We start from the raw sequence: 19,215 nt of genomic DNA on the forward strand, positions 1-19,215 counted from the left end.
GACTTCTTCTTGGGCTGATGGCAAAATGGTTCATGTTATGTCTGGATTTTCATGCTGTTAAACAATCCACAGAGACTATGCTAAACTCCTTGTTGGGTTGGTGGCAAAATGGTTTATGTAATATGTTGTATCTGGATCATCTTTGCTGTTAAACAATTGACAGAATCTCTACTGGACTTCTTCAAGGCTTCTGTCTGAAACATCTGACCGTTTCCAAAATCATATTCTTTGGGTTTACAGTAAAATGGTTAATTTTGTCCATAGATCTAGGGCTGAAACCCTAATAAGCCTACCAAAGGAGGTATCCAAGCAACCAGTCCTACCAGTTTTACTAGTATCATGTCATTTTTGGTATCCAGTTTTGTCATAATGCTAAATATATCAGAAGTCCTCAAATCTGCATAATTTCTGATAGACTTATCGAGTACTCTACTTGCTATTTTGAGAACATGGACAAAAGTGGTACAAAAAAAATACACTTCTGAATGAACTAATTGGCAAAGTAGTATCCAATATAATCATATGACATCAATAACTGCCGCCCTTTCTAAGGCTAGAGTTACAAAGGACAATTTTATCTATCTATATATAGATATGTAGCAATTTCTGTGGCTAATTTGAGCAAGATCCATATATCGCATACAAACACACACTCTTGCCATGGCTCAGCATCAAAAACATCAACTAGTCAGATAGGGAGGGGTAACGAAAGGGTCAGTGGTGTTTGAAGGACGTATTTGCTGGGGCATTAGCTAACACAAAGGGCTGTCCGCCGGTCGGACTTTGGTTTGAACACGTCGCAAACACGGCTAGCCAGAATTCCTCCCAGGCCTGAGTGAGTTGTTGCTTTTAATAGCTGTTACTAGAGCAAGAATAGTTGTCCTACGGAAATGCGATGGCTCTTTTGTGACTGATATATAATTAAACCTGTACAGGTGACCGCCTCTACATAAGGACCACCTGACCAATGCAGCAGTCCCTTACGTAATTTTCCCATTGAATCCTGTCTTTAGTGAACACCTGTCCATATAGACAAGATTTTTTTGTCTCCTGATCAATTTTCTTGTGCAGTTTTACTTTTAACTTCCCACAATTCTGTTTTATTCAATATTGTGATTCATGATATCTACACAGAGCCCGAATTCTTTTTGCTTGTCAAAATTATGAAGTTGTTTACATCTTTTCCAACAAAATTCTTCTTTAAATAACAGGCTACATAAGTTTTTGCTAGGCACTTATACAACCTCCTTGGTTTTTCCAGCCCCAGCCCCTGACAAGACTAGGCACACACAATAGACAAGTGTCCCTGTAAAGAGTCCAGTTGGGCTAAAAACGGCCTTCCGCCCTGCGAGTTTGGAGAATGTCACGCGGGCGGCAGACGTGCCGTGCGAACAGACACTTGTTGCGTCTGTCCGACCTGCCTACCTAATCAAGCATGCAGCGTGACTCGCCACAAATTTCTCTGTCCCTACAAATGCTACAAATTTCTCTGTTGCTACGTTAGCTTGTTGATGAATTTTTTCTTCTCCTTACTTTAAGACCAACAACGTCTAGAAGAAAACAGTTCCTTTCATATTGGGTTGAATAAAGTAGGATATAGTCGCTGGCATTGAATTAGTTCAAATGACAGCAGACATACAAATTTCTCCATCTCTCTGCTACATGCTTGAAAATTGTGGCAAAAAAACAACCCTTACAACTCACAAGGAAAGCATCTATCCCTCTTGGTGCGTTAAGGTGTTTTCAACCCTTTGAGGTGTTGATTTAGCTTACGAGACCTTTAGTAAACAAAGTTCACAGCCTGTCCACTACAATCAGTTTGTCCCTTTCTCGTGGGCTAGAAAAACCCAGACATCCATCCCTCTTACTGGGTTTGTGGGTTAAGGTCTTCTTAGCGCGTCTCTCAGCCCTTAAAGATGTTGATTTGGGTTAAGAGACTGTCTGCAGACTTGTATCCGGTCAGACACTTGTGTCCGGCACACCCTAGACAGGCCACTAGCCGGACAGACTGACTGGCACCACCGGCCATACCAACATAATAGATATCCATAAAAACAGGTCAATGAGAGGGGGGGGAGGCAAATACACGTCACACCCACCCGGGTCGACACCCGACGGCAACAACAAGCCGCCGGCCACAGGACAGGCAGACGTGAGAGTACGCACACGCGGCGATCCGATCCTTTTAATCGTCTGTTGACGTCACAGGCTCGCCGGTTGACCCCAAGTTACCCCGGGCTCGTTACGCATACCGGCCCCTCCTACATTGTGTTTGTAGGAACCACAGATCAGGGAACGGGCAGTCTATACACCCGGCAAACCGCAACCGCACAACGCATAAATCCAACCGCAGCAAACCAACGTGTTCCCCGGCGATTAAGCCTGGTAAAGCTGCTCTTTCACAATTGCTTGGAGGCACGAGAGACACATTCCTATGTTACGCATTGCTACCAAATGCACTAAACAAAGAGCCCTAATAAATAGAGATATGACACTACACAAAGGGCATTGCTATATACATATACTAATGTTATTCACCAGCAAAAGGCAACGAAAATGACACAAAAGTTGCTAAGACAACTGGAAATTGAGGATTCCTCAAAACGAAAGATTCCTTCAACTCACAGTGTTCTCACCAGGCCTTTTCAGCATAGCGGGCCGATACGCTGTGGGCTGGAAAAATGACGCTGTAAAAAGCCCGCTACGCTGTATTTTCACCCAGCGTAGCGGCCAAAAAATGGGGGAAAACTGGAAAAATACCGTACTAAAAATACGAAAGCACGTGCCAAGCACGCGCCTCCGCTGTTTCAGGAACTTTCAGCTCGAAGGGAGGTGTTTTACAGCACCCCGCGTACCGCTATCTCGCAGCCCCCACCCAGGACCGCCCCTTGCGCGGCGTGCGTTCTGTACTGTAAACAGAGAACCGGCACAAAACTTGTAAAAAGTTTCGGTTCAAGTCCGGTCAAAATCGGAACGGCAAGAAACGCTTCTTGGACTTGCACAAAAATAGCACTTGTATACATTCCCTTTTATGTTGCAGTATACTTGTAAATCATCTAAAACCTTCCAAAGATCGAGAAATTTGCGTTGAGAAATGACGAAAAACATCGTGCCTGCATGCATGCAGACAGCTAGCGGTAATGGCGGCGAAAACATCGTAAAATCTCGCAAAAAATTCTCGCGAGATCTGATGCGTCTCTGTGACGTCAGGGGAAACTAGCGATCTCATTGGTTTAGGCAAAGACTTTAGGATAAACAACAGCAGCGACCGCCATTTTTGGAGCAAATTTTACCGTATTTTACCCCGAAAATTTCTGCCGTTTTGGAGATTTTGCGGGCCCAAAACTCATATCAAAAGGAAGCAAAGGTATTCTTGTTGTTTTTACGTCCAACACCTCTTATGTGAACGCATTATTCGTCCGCCGATCGCGAACTTGAAAGTCGGCCGGGGATGCCCCGGGCCGTGCCGAGCACATGTTTCTGCGTGTTTTGTTCTGTTTACGATGAAAAAAAATACGATGAAAACAGAGACTGTCAAAGTTGTTTATCTAGATAAAGTTGGTGGCAAACCGGACAATATTTATTAAAGTACGGTTGAGCTGAGTAAAGTATGTTGTTTATGAGTTTTTAGTTGTCTTTGATGCTTTGACTCAAAGTATCGTTACGTCAAACTGCTACAATTATCGTATATATGCCCCTAAAAACTGATACAATAAGCCTTCTGAATAGCCTAAAATGCAAGAGCTTCCGGGGGGCTTCGCCCCCCTGGGTCCCCCCACCGGGGCTCTGCCCCTGGACCCCGCCGGGGGCCTTCGGCGTCCCCCGGACCCCTGCCCGACGCTGTGAAAAATTCCTGGTGAGAACACTGACTCATACAGTACTTGGTCCTAACACAAAAAGATAGACCGCCAGACACAAGACATACCTGAGGGTACACTAATTCTAAGGAGGTTGAAAAAAAGGAACCTCCTTGACTAATTCTAAACAGCAAACGGCAACTAGACTAGTAAAAACCACCGGAAGTTCACCGGAGTTTAAAACGTGACTGTGAGGTCCCTACTGCCATGCGTGTTGCGAAAGGCAGGCGTGTTGGCTTCATGCCAGGTCATCGCATGTCACATGGTCGGTGTTTACCACCGCCCGACTAAAAATACCACCCTCACAGTAGCGTTAACTACTTCCATAGACACAACCCTTCAGCATATAACCTATTTAACGCACCACTATGCTAACATCTGCTCTTTCTGACTGGATTTCATCTTACATGGATAAGTTACAAATTTGAATCTCTTTTCCGGAGGCTTCGACTTGAGAACCCTGCCCTTTAAATTAAGCGAACTCAAAGCAGAGACAAAAACTATTGTAGTGCAAACATCAAGGCTCGAGAGGAAATTATATTAATTTACGCAGCTTCTTTGAAAGCACCTTGAGATCCTTAACATTGTTACGACCGAATCGGCCACTAGAAAAGACATTTTCTCTTTCAAACAAGACCCCACCACTTGGGTAATTTGCTCACGTCAAGCGTAATTTACACAAAAACGAATCAATAGTCGTCACCGTGCCGAAGATTTCAAGAGATCCAACCCAGTGAAGGTGTAAAATGCATACAGAATACTCATGGAGAAACATCCACAACTAAAATCCATTCTTGTTAAGAGTATCTAAATCTATCTTCATAACAAATTAAGTGTGTAACGTTATAGCCAAATTTTCAAGTTTTACACATACTATGATATAGATATATACATAAAATATACATAATGTGAAATATGTTATGCAACAGAAAAATAGAAACATCTGACATTCACGAGAAAAAAGGGTGTTTTTTTTTCATCAAAATTGAAATTGAAGACAACTTCCAAGAAAGACTGAACCTAGTGATTAGTTTACCCAGGAAAATGACAAATTTTTCCCAACAAAACACAAAAACACAACGTATCTTTACCGATGAAGAACTGTTGTTGTTTATGTTTTGCTTGTAAACAAGAAAACAAGCCCTGTCGTGTCCAGACCGGAGTTCATCTGCATAATTATTCCGTACAAACATCCGGCTGGCCCCCATCTTGTGCATAAATTAACCGGTCAGCGATGTGTATTGCAAAAACACAAAACCGACTTCAAAAACAAACCGGGCCCCGCAAAAAATACTTTTCCAGATGTGCGAGTTGAACAACAGTGTAGATTTGGAGTGTTTGTGTTAGACTGTGAGTTTGTAAAGGGGAGAGAAAAGTAGGAAGAGTGGACTGGGAAATACAGACGGGATATTTAGAGCAGACTGTCTCGCCGTTTATAATGAGCTCCCGGTTTAGCATCGCAGGGCCAGACAGGGATGTGTATTCGGCAACCAGCAAGGCCGTCTGTCCGATTTTCACTTGTTTTTCACCAAAAAACTTCAATTTTAACGTAGGAAAACTCTATTTATCCAAGCAGATATAAAAAGTAGCAAGGGTACGATACCCATTATATGAGCGGTTACAAATTTGTGGCAGTAGAAATGTTGCAAAAAAATATTGAGTAGCTAAAATAAATTATGTCTGTCTGTCTGTCTGAGAGATAAACAAGGCGTAAAAAAACAACCCACCTGCTTCCTTTTGAAGCGGTTCATGAAGTCGAACTTGGCCTTCATGTCTTCCAGAGCTTCTTGGAACTCCTCTGTGTCTTGGTCTTTGCTGAGGAGGACGTAAGATCGCCAGTTGGCGGAGTCGAAGCCCCAGTGGCAGGTACGGTTTTCCTGGGCCTTGTGACTGTGACAGACGAACTTCTGCGGACTGAAGGCTCCGTGACAATCCGTGCACTCGATGCACTGGGAGAACGGAGACTCGTACAGATCGGGACAGAAGACGCCCTTACACTTGCCGAAGCACTCGTGGTACACCTTGAAAGACGTCTTGGTCTTGTCTCGGGGTTTAGTCGGGGTTGGTTGAGGGGTGGCCCCGCTGCGGCGGTGTAAGAGCTCGTTACAGAGCCGCTCGGCGTCCGTCTTGGTGATCAGTCCGCAAGACGCAGCGGAGTAAGGAAGGATGCCCATGACTTTAAGGGTCTCGAGCTGCTCGGGAGAACATCTTGAGCAGAAGATGTGGAGCTCGTCGCAGACCACGTTGATCTGTTGGAGGGAGAAGTCCCGCAGGACGGAGTTGAGTATCTGCGGGAGGCAGAGCCGCTTCTCCCCGCCCACGATAAAGCAGGAGATCGTCTCCCCCTCGAGGAGGGTCTCCGCCCGCTCGGCTGAGCCGCGGTCCTGCGGGATGAACACCGGGAAGTGCTGCGGACCCACCCCGACGGAACTCGCGAGGCGAGCCGCGAACGTCTCCGCTAGATCCTTCCTGCTCGGACCGGCGCCCCCCTCCCCACTACTCCCGGGTGAGTCGGGGTCGGCCCCGGCGATGTCCCGGAGCTTGGCGGCCTCGGCCCACCGCGCAGCGAAGCCTGCCGGGCCCGACAAGCTGCTCATAGCCGAGGCTTGGAAATGCTTGAGTGTCTGGTGCAAGTTAGCGTTGAACACTGCCGTGGGTTGCTCCATAATGCGTGCACACGGCCAGTGTTTTAAAATGGCAAGATAGCCGCCAGAGTTACAGTCCTCTTCTGGTACTGAACAACACACCACGTTTTTTCCCACAGATCGAAGAAAAAAAAATACCTCACAAGTCACACAGAGATCCGGAAAAACAACAATCCTCACTCCGAGTCTTTCTCCATCTCACACCGATGCCAGTTCACGCCGAACATCTTGGGTTTTTCCTAAATTCCTGGTTGATTTTCCCTTTCCCTGTGCACCGCGAGAGAAACCCTTGCCAGTCCCCCGGTCGTACTCTGGAATTTCAATTTCGAAAACAGGCCACGATTCGGGGCAGCGAGGCGTAGACACACACACACGCGGTTAAAACCGGCCACGGAGAATTTCTGGACACACAGGCCGCGTGGATCGCTTCTCTACACCACACGATGTCTTCCCACTTCACGGTCAAGTGTATAGTCCGAACGTCTTAGAAGGAGAAACGGTTAGAAACGTCTTGCTCCTTGCGTGGAAGCGGCGGTACTGGAAAACAAGGTCGTCTCGTCACAGCGCCTGGCTCTGCGGCTCTTCCCGCCGCGCGCGCACTCCCCCCGGAAACACCCACGCAGACATCAAACCTCAAACAATTTTTCTTCTTCCTCCAGACTAAAATCATTTCCCCGGACAACATCCATCTTTCTAAAAACAAAATAACGAGGATAAATCACAACATTTCTTCGACAGACTGAGGAAGAGGATTTTTCTTTATTTCCTTTTTCGCTGGAATTTAGAAAAGTGAGCGAATGTCTGGATATGTTTGGGGAAAACAAGTGTCGCGCCCGCGGCGGCTGTTTTGCATAACGCGGCGGAGTAAAGCCGGCAGTCTGGCGGGCCGCATGCCGCCGCAGCCCGGCCCGATGGGGGCGGGGCTACCGGGCTCGTGGCGCGAAAACAACACGGGAAACCAGGTCACTCACCATACTAGTACCGTCATCGTCGAGCAGATGTTCGGTAGCTTTTGTAGGGTTGGATTGTGTTTTCAGCGTCTTTCGTTCGTATCTTTTCTTTTCTTTTTTTTAGGGGAAGGGTTGGAGCATAAAAAATAAAAAAAATAAAAACACGGAAAACCAGGTCACTACACCATCATTACTCTCCAAGCAGAGGTTAGGCTCCGGCTGTTTTTTAGGCGTTTTTATTGGGCTCTCTATTTTGTACTGCAATCCGGAAGACATGAAGATTTCAGAACAAATGAAAAGCCCGATAAAAACGTCTTAAAAAAACGTCATAAAACAACAACCGGAGTCTAACCTCTGCTTTGAGAGTAACCACCATCTATGTACAAGCAGATGTTCGGTAGCTTTTGTAGGTTTGGATTGTGTTTTCAGCGTCTTTGGCGGTTTTTCTTTTCTTTTTGTTTTTTGAGGGGGAGTGGTTGGGGCATCATCCGAGTATCTTCTAAAAGAGTTTTTTTTTTTTTAAACACACCCCAAGAGACGTTAGAAATACGCCCGACTGCTAGATTTCCTTGGAGACTAGTCGATTGTCTTGGCAGATGGTAGAGAAATAGTAAAAATCGACCGAAATTGGGAGAATATTTTAGAAGAGAGCTTGCTTTATCCTTAGTTTCTCATTGGAGTACAGATTGTATATTGTGTAACTCTACTGCCGGTTTACTCCCCTTGCCAATTCCTACTAACATTGCAGCGAGTCAAGCTCATAAAAAGTGTTTTGATGAAAAGTAGGTCGGGCTCGTAAATTCTTGGAAATGTGTCTTGAAATGAAGCGTGATATCTTTGGCGACGCGCGGTGCGTTTTTCGGTAGCTGGCTAGCTGTAACGTTACAAGGCGCGGCTGTCTCTACCAGACTCCGGATCGCTGGAAAATCGTAGAAATGGAACAAATAGACAGATAACATACCAGAGGAGTTAATAGCCGACCAAAAACTACAGTTAGCGACAACTGCAAGTGTACAAGTATGAACATCCAAAACTTGCGAGGTCATTCATTATCCATATCCATAGATGTTACTTCCAGTCCCTGTCAAGCCTGGTATCCAGCCGTAATATAGCTCCCGAGTCTCTTCTCTCCTCTTCGTAATTGCGAAGAGGAGAGAAGAGGCTCGGGAGCTATACCTACGGTGCCATAAGATAGTATCAAAGCTGGCCAAAGGGAGTCAAAACGGGTTTGATACTATACATTACGCACCGTGGATCTGGTTGGAGATTAGAGAGGAGACCATGGCGGGAGTGATCTCCCTCTGTCTGTGGTCAGGATATCCTGGCTACAGGTGACGACACTGGGCATCGATTTTTTGCATGTGCTGTTTCTTGCGTTTTATTTTCCTAGTCTTTACCAGACTAAACTATGCTGGATATGGGGATAATGTTTCATCAGGGAGTTTGGCCACGTGAGGGATTCATATGGAAAATGAGATCGAAGACGAACGTCACTTCGTTATGGATTGTTCTCGATATGACGATAAACGCACAGAGCTGTTCACATTACTTTCCACTTGCTCTAAAGACTTTGCTACTCTCTGTTCGATCGATAAATTCAAGTACATTCTGGGAGGCGAAAATCCACATTGTGTACAAGTAGGCAAATATATCCACGATTGTTTATACCGTAGAACCAATAGTGTAAATGACATGCTAGACCCTTTATGTTGATGTATCCATACCTATAGATATCCATATATATGTGTTTAGTTGTACTGTAAGTAGTTGATATACATGTAGACCTTACGAAAGTCGCTGTACTTTTGTCGTGTCAATAAAGATTGTATGGAAATATCACCCTGACCGTGGTTTCGCTTTCCTCGTCACTCTATTTGCCGAATTCTACTCTCCGAAGGCCTTCGGCACTCCCGGCCTGGTCCATGCAGATGTTAGGCCTCTGCTGCTTTTTTTAACGTTTTATATGCGTTTTTATCGGGCTTTCTATTTTTGTCCTGTTTTCAGAATTTTTTTAGGTCTCACGGTCTATGACATCAAGAAAACACTACAATATAGAAAACCCGATAAAAACGCCTTAAAAAGTATCTAAAAAATAGCCGGAGCCTGACATCTGCTTGGAGATTGCTGGTTGAGAATATCGTTTTCCACCTACGGTTGGTTCAACCCGCCTCTCGAGGCAGGTGGGTATATCAGAGACGTGACTAAGACACAGGATGCTAGAGACGAGGGTTTCTTGGAAATAACGCAGACAAGCAGCGACTGGCTTATGAATTTTGAATGAGTCTATAAATAGAACTCCCTAAGCAGGTGTTGGGTGGCAACATCGTAAGGTTTCTAACATTGTAGTGTTTGGAGGTTTTCTAGACGGTAAAAGCTCGGTAAAATTATGCATGCGGTACTAGTGACTTAAAAAAAGACTGTTTCTCTCAGCCTATACTACATGTAGCATTATGAGGGCATTTACAAATGAAACGTGTTTAATTTTAAACAACATCTATTGTACAATAGGATTGCACAGACGTTGACAACGAAAACGGGGAGCTAGTAAACGTTAAACGTTACGATGTTTTATTTTCAACATCTCCCTTGGAATTGGATGAATATCTCGTCTTTACCGGGGTCTTTGCTTGAAGAATATATCCTTTACATGTCAGTGATGATTCAAAATTATTTACGTATTACGTTACTTTCATGTAAATGCAATTTACAGCGCAAAGAAACTGAAATATCAAGCACAGGGTATGATTTTGTGCATCAGAAACGATCACCGTACAGCAAAGCCTAGAAGCCTAGAGCCATCGGACTCATCACATGACGCTGAGAATCAACATGTGGGAGCTGCAGTTTTATCCACCAGCCGCCTGTCGGCGCTTTGTGAAGGTAGTGATTTACGAGGAGCGCCGTCAAGCGGAGGGAATAGCACTGCAGTACAGGTGTAACATATGTGATGATGGATAAAAAGCTTTATTTTTTTGCGATTTATGTCAGTTTTGAAAGCGTTTCCTGTGTGAAGAAACGTGCCACATTTCAGTTTAATCATGAATATGACTTAGGGCACATTTTTATACTTTTAAGTATGAAGAAATTGATAACATGTGGCAGTTAATAACAAAAAAAAGTAAGATTGTCTCAAAATACCTTTTATCCTTCATTGTTTCAAATAATGATGATATCTGTGATGGCCTTACAGCCATTGCGTTCATTAACGCAGTCCCATATGGTCTAGTGGTTAGGATTTGGCGCTCTCACCGCCAAGGCCCGGGTTCGATTCCCGGTGTGGGAAGCAAACTTTTACTGATACATTTTGTTATATATTATATTGAAGAACACATGGAATGATACAGAAAAGAACAAAGACGTTGTAAATAACTTATTTTAGCGCCACCACTGATACAAATGTTGAAAATGATATACAAGTTGTATTAGACAGGACTATCAAACTTATGAATAGTAAGTAAATAAATAAATAAGCAAATGATTAGATAAGTAGATACTGTAAACAAATAGTTTGCGTGAGTCAAGCTTCCTGTTTGCAATACATCAACACTACACAGTATAATATGAAATACACCAAACTACACAAGACATAAGAGAATAGTCATTAGCATTCTTTGAGTATATTTTTATCAGAACCCACAAATTTTAGAAAAGGTGGGGCTTTTCGTCTCCCTCTGCTTCCTAAAAAGAAGTCAAACCCAACCTGTTTAGAAATAGCCAACTCCAGTATTACAGTAGAATATATTCTTCATAACTGTTCGTTGTCACTTGTATATCTACTATGTTTATACCATGTACTTGCAATTAGCCCTCAGGCACGAACTTGCAAGTAAACTTCTTCTCTATCATAAGAATATACACAAAGAATGCCCATGGCTATTTTCTTTACGTCAATTTATATATAAATTTCTATTTTTCGCTTCCCAAAACAGCCCGGTGGGGCCCGGTTTGGCCCAGCACAGGTTGCATATCATTGTATTGTACAAAACGGGTGTTAGGGCGGCCGCGGTTTGTCTATTGGTTATGTATGAGACGATATGGACGCGTCAGCTATTACAGGTTTTAATGCCAGACTGGAAACGCATGGCGTTCTCGGCCTAAGTACCATCCTCCATAGTGACCGCTGGCTCAATCCTTTCGCTTGCTAAGGCTAAGGTCCCATTTCCAAAATTAGAAATAAACCGGGGCCCGACCGGGATGTTTGCGGAAACGAAAAATAAAAGTGTTTACCAAGGAATATACTCAAATTACACTCGTGACTAATTTTGTTTGCGTTCTGTGGGTTTTGTTACTTTTTATGTCATATTTTTCTTCATTTCCGCGAAAGCTACCCAACCGGGCTCCGGGTTGGGAATTGGGATCTGATCCTTAGGCTTAGGTCACATTTCCAAACCGGGGCCCGGTCGGGATGTTTTAAAAAACGAAAAATTACAAAGTATACCTAGAAACATACACAAATCAGACCCACGAATCTTATTTTGACATTTTGTGGATTTTGATGTCTTTTATATCATTTTTTTCGCTCCCGAAAGCTGCCTGACCGGGTCCTGGTTGGGAAATGTGACCTAAGCGTTAACCACGGAAGCGAAAGTATTGAGCCAGCGGTCACCACGGAGGATGGTACTCAGGCTATGACGTTCTCTCCAGCGGTTTTACGCCGGGCGTGAGTCATCATGACGCGCTCTCCTGGGGACCGCAGTCGTCTAGACTCGTGATGATTAGCCTCCATAGCAGTAACCTGGAATCCGGTCTACCGTGGATTGGCCAGGCTACCTTCGGGACCGGAGGGTCTTTGCACCGCCGGGGTAATCTTTCACACCCGGTAGGAGTTTTGCACTGGGCAAAGTCCTACCGGGAAAATGCTACCGGATGTGAATGATAACACCGACGGCTGAGAGCTGCACTGTCCCCGTAGAGAGCCTACACTAACTACGGTAGGCCCAGATCTGGGTAGGCCGTGCCACAACTAGACTGGATTCCAGGTTACCATAACAGGCTCTCTGGGGCCTTTTTTTGGCTCATGATACACTTTTGCTGGCCATTTCTTTCTGTACTGTGTCGCGATCGCGAGGCCGGCAGTCAGATAAGGCCAGCAATCAGCGACCCGGTACAAAAAGAAAATGGCCATCAAAAGTGTATGATGAGCCAAAAAAAGGCCTCAGAGAGCCTGCAATGGAGGCTACGTGATGATGGTGCCATGGTGCGGCTTGCCGAACCGCTGACATACCGAGCATCTCAGTACAATAACGCTGTTTCACCTTTATTCGCGGGGTAACCTTTATCCGTTGTATTCAACACCAGGGTATTTCGGGATATCAAGCCGACGGACAGACGGTGGTCTCACAATGTAATTTGAAACCACCGTCCATCAACGTGATATCCCTAAATATATATCCTGTTTTTAGGTACAACGGATATAGGTTACCCTACGAATAAAGGTGAACTAGTGTTACATGTCATACGAAAGGTCTCATAATGCTTATTATAAGATAGGTAAATGCATAAATGCATCGTACCGTTTTCTTTATGTTTTGGTGCGAGACATAAATTAAAGAAAACGACATTAAGAAAACGGTCCAAATAGAAACTTATATTCTCACCGCCACTTGTATATTATAGAAAATAGAATATTTTTCATAAAACGCATAAAGGTTTAAAAATGACGTTTAAAAAAAACAACAGCCGGAGCCGAACCTTTGCTTGGAGAGTAATTTTGGCCGACGTCTACGATTCTTACCCCCATAGGAAGCTGAGCTGTAGGACGAATACGTCGGACTTGTCGGGGGAATTTTGGCGACAACTGGACTACGACAATAAAATTTCCATCTAAACAACCGCCCAAAAATCCAGTCGGCGACGAGATATCCTTGCAGGTATCGGTAAAAACTGTGTCCAGATCGTGCAATATTACAGCGTCAAAATGGAAATATTCTGAATAAGGCAATCTGCATGATATTGACATCTACTGCACTGTATTCTCACATTTACATCATCATTTCATACTTTGAGCGGTTAAAAACGTCCCAGAGACAAGTTCCACGAGGTTATTCCTTATTATTGTACCCCCAAAAAATAAGGACTTGATGTGGAATCCTTGTGCAACTAGTCCCCGCGCCGTTTTTAACGGCTCAATTTATGAAATAATGATGTAAATGTGCTAAAATAGTGCATTAGATGTCAATATCATACAGACTGCCTTATTCAGAATATTTCCACTTTTAGCAATGTGATATTGCTTAGGTTGCCTTTAAATTACGCTCACCACGCGCCGGGCGGGACACATACATCAGTCGCAGTGACCTACATGCTCAGCGCAGTGCGTTCAGAAGACGGATGACTGCGATTTGAGCGGGATTATGTTTAGCCGGGCGAACAGGCCCGTCTGACGTAAGGTAAAGCCGCGCTTCGCTGGGCGCAGATACTAATCTCCAAGCAGATTCCCGGTGACTGTAAATGCAGAAATATCCGCGGTGGTTTTATGTTCGCGGTTTTCGCGTTGCCAATTCATCACGAACTTTAAACCACCGCGAACATTTTTCCATGGCAGTAAGAGACTGCAGTGCATGGTGCTACCGCGAACTTAAAACCACCTTTTCCCGCTACCGCGAAATCAAATCCCCGCGAACAAAGCCGGCCAAGGTAATCTCCAAGCAGACCCTACGGTGCCATAAGATAGTATCAAAGCTGGCCAAGGAGTATAGCCGGCCAAAGGGAGTCAAATGGGCACGGTGGGTTCGATACTATATTACGCCACCGTGGATCTGCTTGGAGATTAGACCAAGAAGTATAGCCGGTAAGAGGGGGTCGGCCGCCTACGTTTGACTCCCTTGACCGGCTATAATGTTACTCCTTGGCCAGCTTTGATACTACCTTATGGCACCGTAGGATCTGCTTGGAGACTACGCAGATACCACCATGGTGTTTCTAGGACCGATATAAGCTAGTCTTAGTCTATAATCTACAAACAGATGTAGAGAGTCCAACTCGTGCCCAGAATGTACTGAATATCTCAGGAAGATTATTTTACAACGAGTTGAAGATGTATTTTACAACGAATTCCTTGTTAAATCTATTTGGTAGTTTGCTCTGGTTTTCTGTCAATTCTTATGTCAACTGTTAAACCTTTTTAGCCACGCAAAATTTGACAAAACTACAACAAAACATTTTTATGTATATGTGGCCTTCTTTTTTATATATATATATATACCCCGGAAGAAGGGTTTGGACTCATGTTCAAACTATGTATTTGTTATGTATTCTTATTCATTCATTATTCATAAGTTTGAGTGCCTTGCCAAATATGTAATTTTCGTGCCGTCATCAGAAAATGATCTGATGACGGCACGAAAATAAGCATGTTGAGCTTGAGTGTGTCGCCATCATGTTATGTATTTATCTGTTGCAATAAAAAATTTAAAAAAAAATAGAAAATATGTAATTTTCCATAATGTACAACTGGCGGCGAGAATATAACTTGTGCACAACTTGAATCCACCGTCACTATGTCCACTTAATTGTATATTTTGATGTTTCTCCAAATAAAATTTAAAAAAAACGAGTTCCATCTCCGCCTCGCACAGCTACTTGTATTGATTACACGTAAAACGCGCTGCCGCCGTTACATTGTCGTGCGCCCACGCAAAAATCGAACTGTCCCGCCAGAAAAATACGATTCCCTTAATGCCTGCAACCGTCGCTTTTATTCCCTCTCTCTCCCCTACCTCTCTGTCTGTCTGTGGCTTATAACGTGTACGTAATCCCACCTCAATCTCGTATCTTCCAGACTGCCTACAGTGGCTATTGAATTACAGTCAAACCTGTATTAGTGGCCACCTCTACAGAGGGGCCACCTGTCCATAGTGGCCACTTTCTGTCGGTCCCTTGGGTATTTTATCTACAAGTTGCCACCTCTATACAGAGGCCACCTGTCTATAGTGGCCAAATTTGTCTGGTCCCTTGAGTGGCCGCCATAGACAGGTTTGACTGTACAGTCAAACCTGTATTAGGGGCCACCTCTACAGAGGGGCCACCTGTCCATAGTGGCCACTTTCTGTCGGTCCCTTGGGTATTTTATCTACAAGTTGCCACCTCTATACAGAGGCCACCTGTCTATAGTGGCTAAATTTGTCTGGTCCCTTGAGTGGCCGCCATAGACAGGTTTGACTGTACAGTCAAACCTGTATTAGGGGCCACCTCTACAGAGGGGCCACCTGTCCATAGTGGCCACTTTCTGTCGGTCCCTTGGGTATTTTATCTACAAGTTGCCACCTCCATACAGCGGCCACCTGTCTATAGTGGCCAAATTTGTCTGGTCCCTTGAGTGGCCGCTATAGACAGGTTTGACTGTATAGGGGCAATGATTTGACAGGGGAGTTGGCCGGCCGAGGGGGAAACATTATCCCCATGGCCAATTTCTCGACTTCAAGTTCTCGGAATTCTACGATCCCTGTAATCTCCAAGCAGATTCTACAGTAGCATAAGATAGTATCAAAAGCAGTCAGAGGAGTGAAGCCGGCCTAGGAGTGTGTTTGGCTACCTACATGGCGAACATATACCTCTTGGCTGACTACACTCCTTCGCCAGTTTGGTACTACTAGTCTTCAGCCCTCGTAGGATCTGCTTGGAAATTACGATCAGTTGCAATGGGATCTCAGTCAGTATTTTGCAGTCTGTCCAGCTATCACATACAGTTCACTCTTACTAGGCTTTTATTCCCAACTTGGCCAAAATCAGTCCCCCATTACTATTCGGCCATGTGGCACTTATCTTTATACGGTCTTGACTATTCACAGAAATACATTCGTTTCAGAGAGTCATTTTCGGCAACGGGCTCGCAGAGGAAGAGAAGGAAAGAATTGTGTTTGTTAGGATGGCTTGTAGAAGCCTATTAGGCTTCTCCATCTCTCCCGTGCGGTATTTCTATATTATTTGACTTAACTTTCTGTATTTTCTTTTTTCGTGCAAATAACGTTAAATAAAATCAAGTCAAATCAAAAGTTAGCGGTAGTGGGAAAGAAAAAAGAAAGGAATTAAGGAGGAAGAAAAGGAAGCAACGAGAGACAAAGTGACATGGGACAAAATCCTCATGTATAGTTGTGTTACTTAAGATCATTTTCTCACCTCTCGGTGAATACAGTACGGTGCCCATCTCCGCCTCTACAGCCCTTGGGCCACACATTTCATTTTGAAAGTCTTCCAGCAGGGCGTATCACTTAACTTTACGCTACTTTAAGTATAGATCATCAGTTAATTTTGTATTTCTCGTTCCTACTTTTTCTGTCACCCCTTCTCCTATGTGACGATTGACGACCACTGGTGACAGTGACGCATGACGTCAGTGATCAATCTTGGTTAAACTGGTTCCAACATCTGCTGAGACGAAACAGAACACCTCTGACACACGTGACCTTCAACTCGGGTTACCCGCGGCCATGAAATCTCGGCTTGTAGTGTCCGGTGTCCGAACCGAACTCGGGCGGGCAGAAAATCGGGAAGGTCGACTGTGAAATGGGGAGAATCCCGCCTGACAAGGGCGAACAGAACGACAATGTCAAGATGGCGCCCGGGGAACACTGGACGACAAAACGTTTGGTCCCCTCCTCCCGGGTAGGGGGTGTGGGGAGGGGGGCAGTGATAAATGACCTTCGGCGCCTGGGAGAGACATTCGATACGTACGGTTAAGTTGATTGATCAGTTTCGGAAAGGTTGCCGCGAACCTGCAAGGTCAGATTCGTGACCCGAATGACCTCCAACTCAATCCCTTCGAACATCAAGGTATAGAACGCGCGCGACGCATGACGGGAATAAGAACTCTTGAAAAGGTTTGCTACAATGAAAGTGTGACAAGGATGGATGAGGTTCGGTAGAGAATTAGCAGCCTCAGATTACGAGAATTCAGAAATCCGGTCTCTTTGTGAGACGGAAAGAAAGAAAAACCTCTCAGGATTTAGAAAGTGAGACAAAGACGCCGCAAAGTGAAAGAAAGTGAGGAAATCGTCTGCAACAAAAACTAAGCTTAGTCTCAGGTAACCAGAAATAATTTGCAAGATCATTTGCCTGCGTCTTCTGTTACAGCCATGTATTTTACACAAAAGTCTTAAATTTGTTCACTTTTATAAAACCCACAGAAAAAAAGTTGAATCATAAAAAAATTCTATTGAATCTACCCGAAACTTACGGGAGGATAAAACAACTCCGTCTTCTGTAAAAGCCTTGTATTTTCTTCACCGAAAACGCTTAGATCTGTTCACATTTTCCACGATTTGGACAAAAAAAGGTGGAGTTAAAGTTCCCTCGAATCTACCCGAAGTTTTATAACAGGAGGATATCGAAAACAGCTCCACAAAATTGTCCAGGGAAAAATGACCCTTGTGGGAAGCGCCGATTTACATTTTCTTTTAAACGCCACCCATCTGTGTCGTCGTTTGTACCAGGTTTATAAAAGGTAAAACTAAATCACATCGCCAACGGGCCAGAACATGAAATCCTACCCTTTCCGCTTGTCTGACCACCAGGCCACCTTGTCGTGCCCGTGGGAAGGCACTCTATACACATATGTCCACACTCGGCCCAGGTGAAAATTAATGAATGAACTTTATTTCATTTCATTTATCTTATTTTATTGAAATTGCAGACAATGCAATACATGACAAACCCAGGCAGCGTATCGATATTGGGTGCCAACACATACGTACATGTAAACTTTTCCTAGAATCCACATAATTAGCTCAAATGGTTAACGTATACTTCAAATGAAACAACAAGATTAAGCCTAAAGACAAACCTTGTTTAGTACAACATAAGTTAAACTTGATACATATAGGTTTGGAACTTGGGGGTCAGGAATTGTACAGGATACAACGTATGGCAATAACAACTAAAATCATACAAATACGGTTCAACAAAATTTCATCAATAACATTATGAAGGATACAGCACAGTTATGTATGAGTGATCTGGTCTCGCATTTGGAATAATGTGCAAATATATTGACCTACTTTTGCTGAAATGGGAGTTGAACATGGTAGCAGTACACGGAAGATATTGGTGTGCGTCCCAGATAGGGAAAAGTGTTATTTAGTTCTAGTATGTGTACCAAGCTTCGGTTAGGGACGTTCTCTCGGATCAGGTGTAAAGACGGAAGTCCTTCCTTCAACCAAATGAGGATCCGCGACATGAACTGAGACGCAGAAAGCCGTACAAACTGCCAGTCAGCCGTACCGAGAGACATAGGAACTCGTTTGTGGCGAGGGCAGTGAGAGACTTACTAGACTTAGTCTGAGTCCCATGTCACTATGTGCAGTATCGTTCGCCCCCATCATGTGCAATACGCATGTACTCAGTTGTTATTGTTGTGTTGTTATAAACGTCGTTAAGAGATTGACACACGAAATGGTTTTAGAAATTGTATTCTACCTATATCTTGATTTTAACTATATATGATTTTAACTGCCAATATATTAGTATTATCAACTTGTTTCACTGTCAATTCAACGCAATTCAGTCTGGATGACTGCCATGTTGATTCAATAAAGTTTGATTTGAAGTCCAGTATGTGTTTTTTTCTATAATTTTGCTTTTGGACAGACGAGAACAATGTGGCACTGCACTCAAGTTAGCTTAACTTATTTTAACAGTGCCACATACACAGTACAGGCAGAAGGTTAAAGGGAGTCTTTTGTTTTACCTCCCAGGTACCCATTTTAAACTTGAGTGAAGATGAGGAAGGTCGTGTATAAAGTGCCTTTCCCAAGGGCACAACGTCAG

General features: G+C 44.0%; 1 protein-coding gene and 1 non-coding gene across 2 annotated transcripts in view; one reads left to right on the plus strand and one right to left on the minus strand.

Moving 5' to 3' along the window:
• Nucleotides 1-7,286, minus strand: part of LOC118429858 (ski oncogene-like) — a 57,442-nt gene extending 50,156 nt beyond the window's left edge. The window contains exon 1 of the mRNA XM_035840484.1: nucleotides 5,585-7,286. Coding sequence (XP_035696377.1) covers nucleotides 5,585-6,523 — 939 coding nt within the window. The 5' untranslated portion in view covers nucleotides 6,524-7,286. The remainder of the gene's footprint in view (nucleotides 1-5,584) is intronic.
• A 3,377-nt stretch (nucleotides 7,287-10,663) lies between these two features.
• Trnae-cuc lies at nucleotides 10,664-10,735 on the plus strand. Its single transcript has one exon. It is a non-coding gene; the product is annotated as a tRNA-Glu (tRNA).
• The last annotated feature ends 8,480 nt before the right edge of the window (nucleotides 10,736-19,215 follow it).

Source organism: Branchiostoma floridae, chromosome 14 (genome assembly GCF_000003815.2).
Source record: "Branchiostoma floridae strain S238N-H82 chromosome 14, Bfl_VNyyK, whole genome shotgun sequence".
Classification (NCBI taxonomy): domain Eukaryota; kingdom Metazoa; phylum Chordata; class Leptocardii; order Amphioxiformes; family Branchiostomatidae; genus Branchiostoma; species Branchiostoma floridae.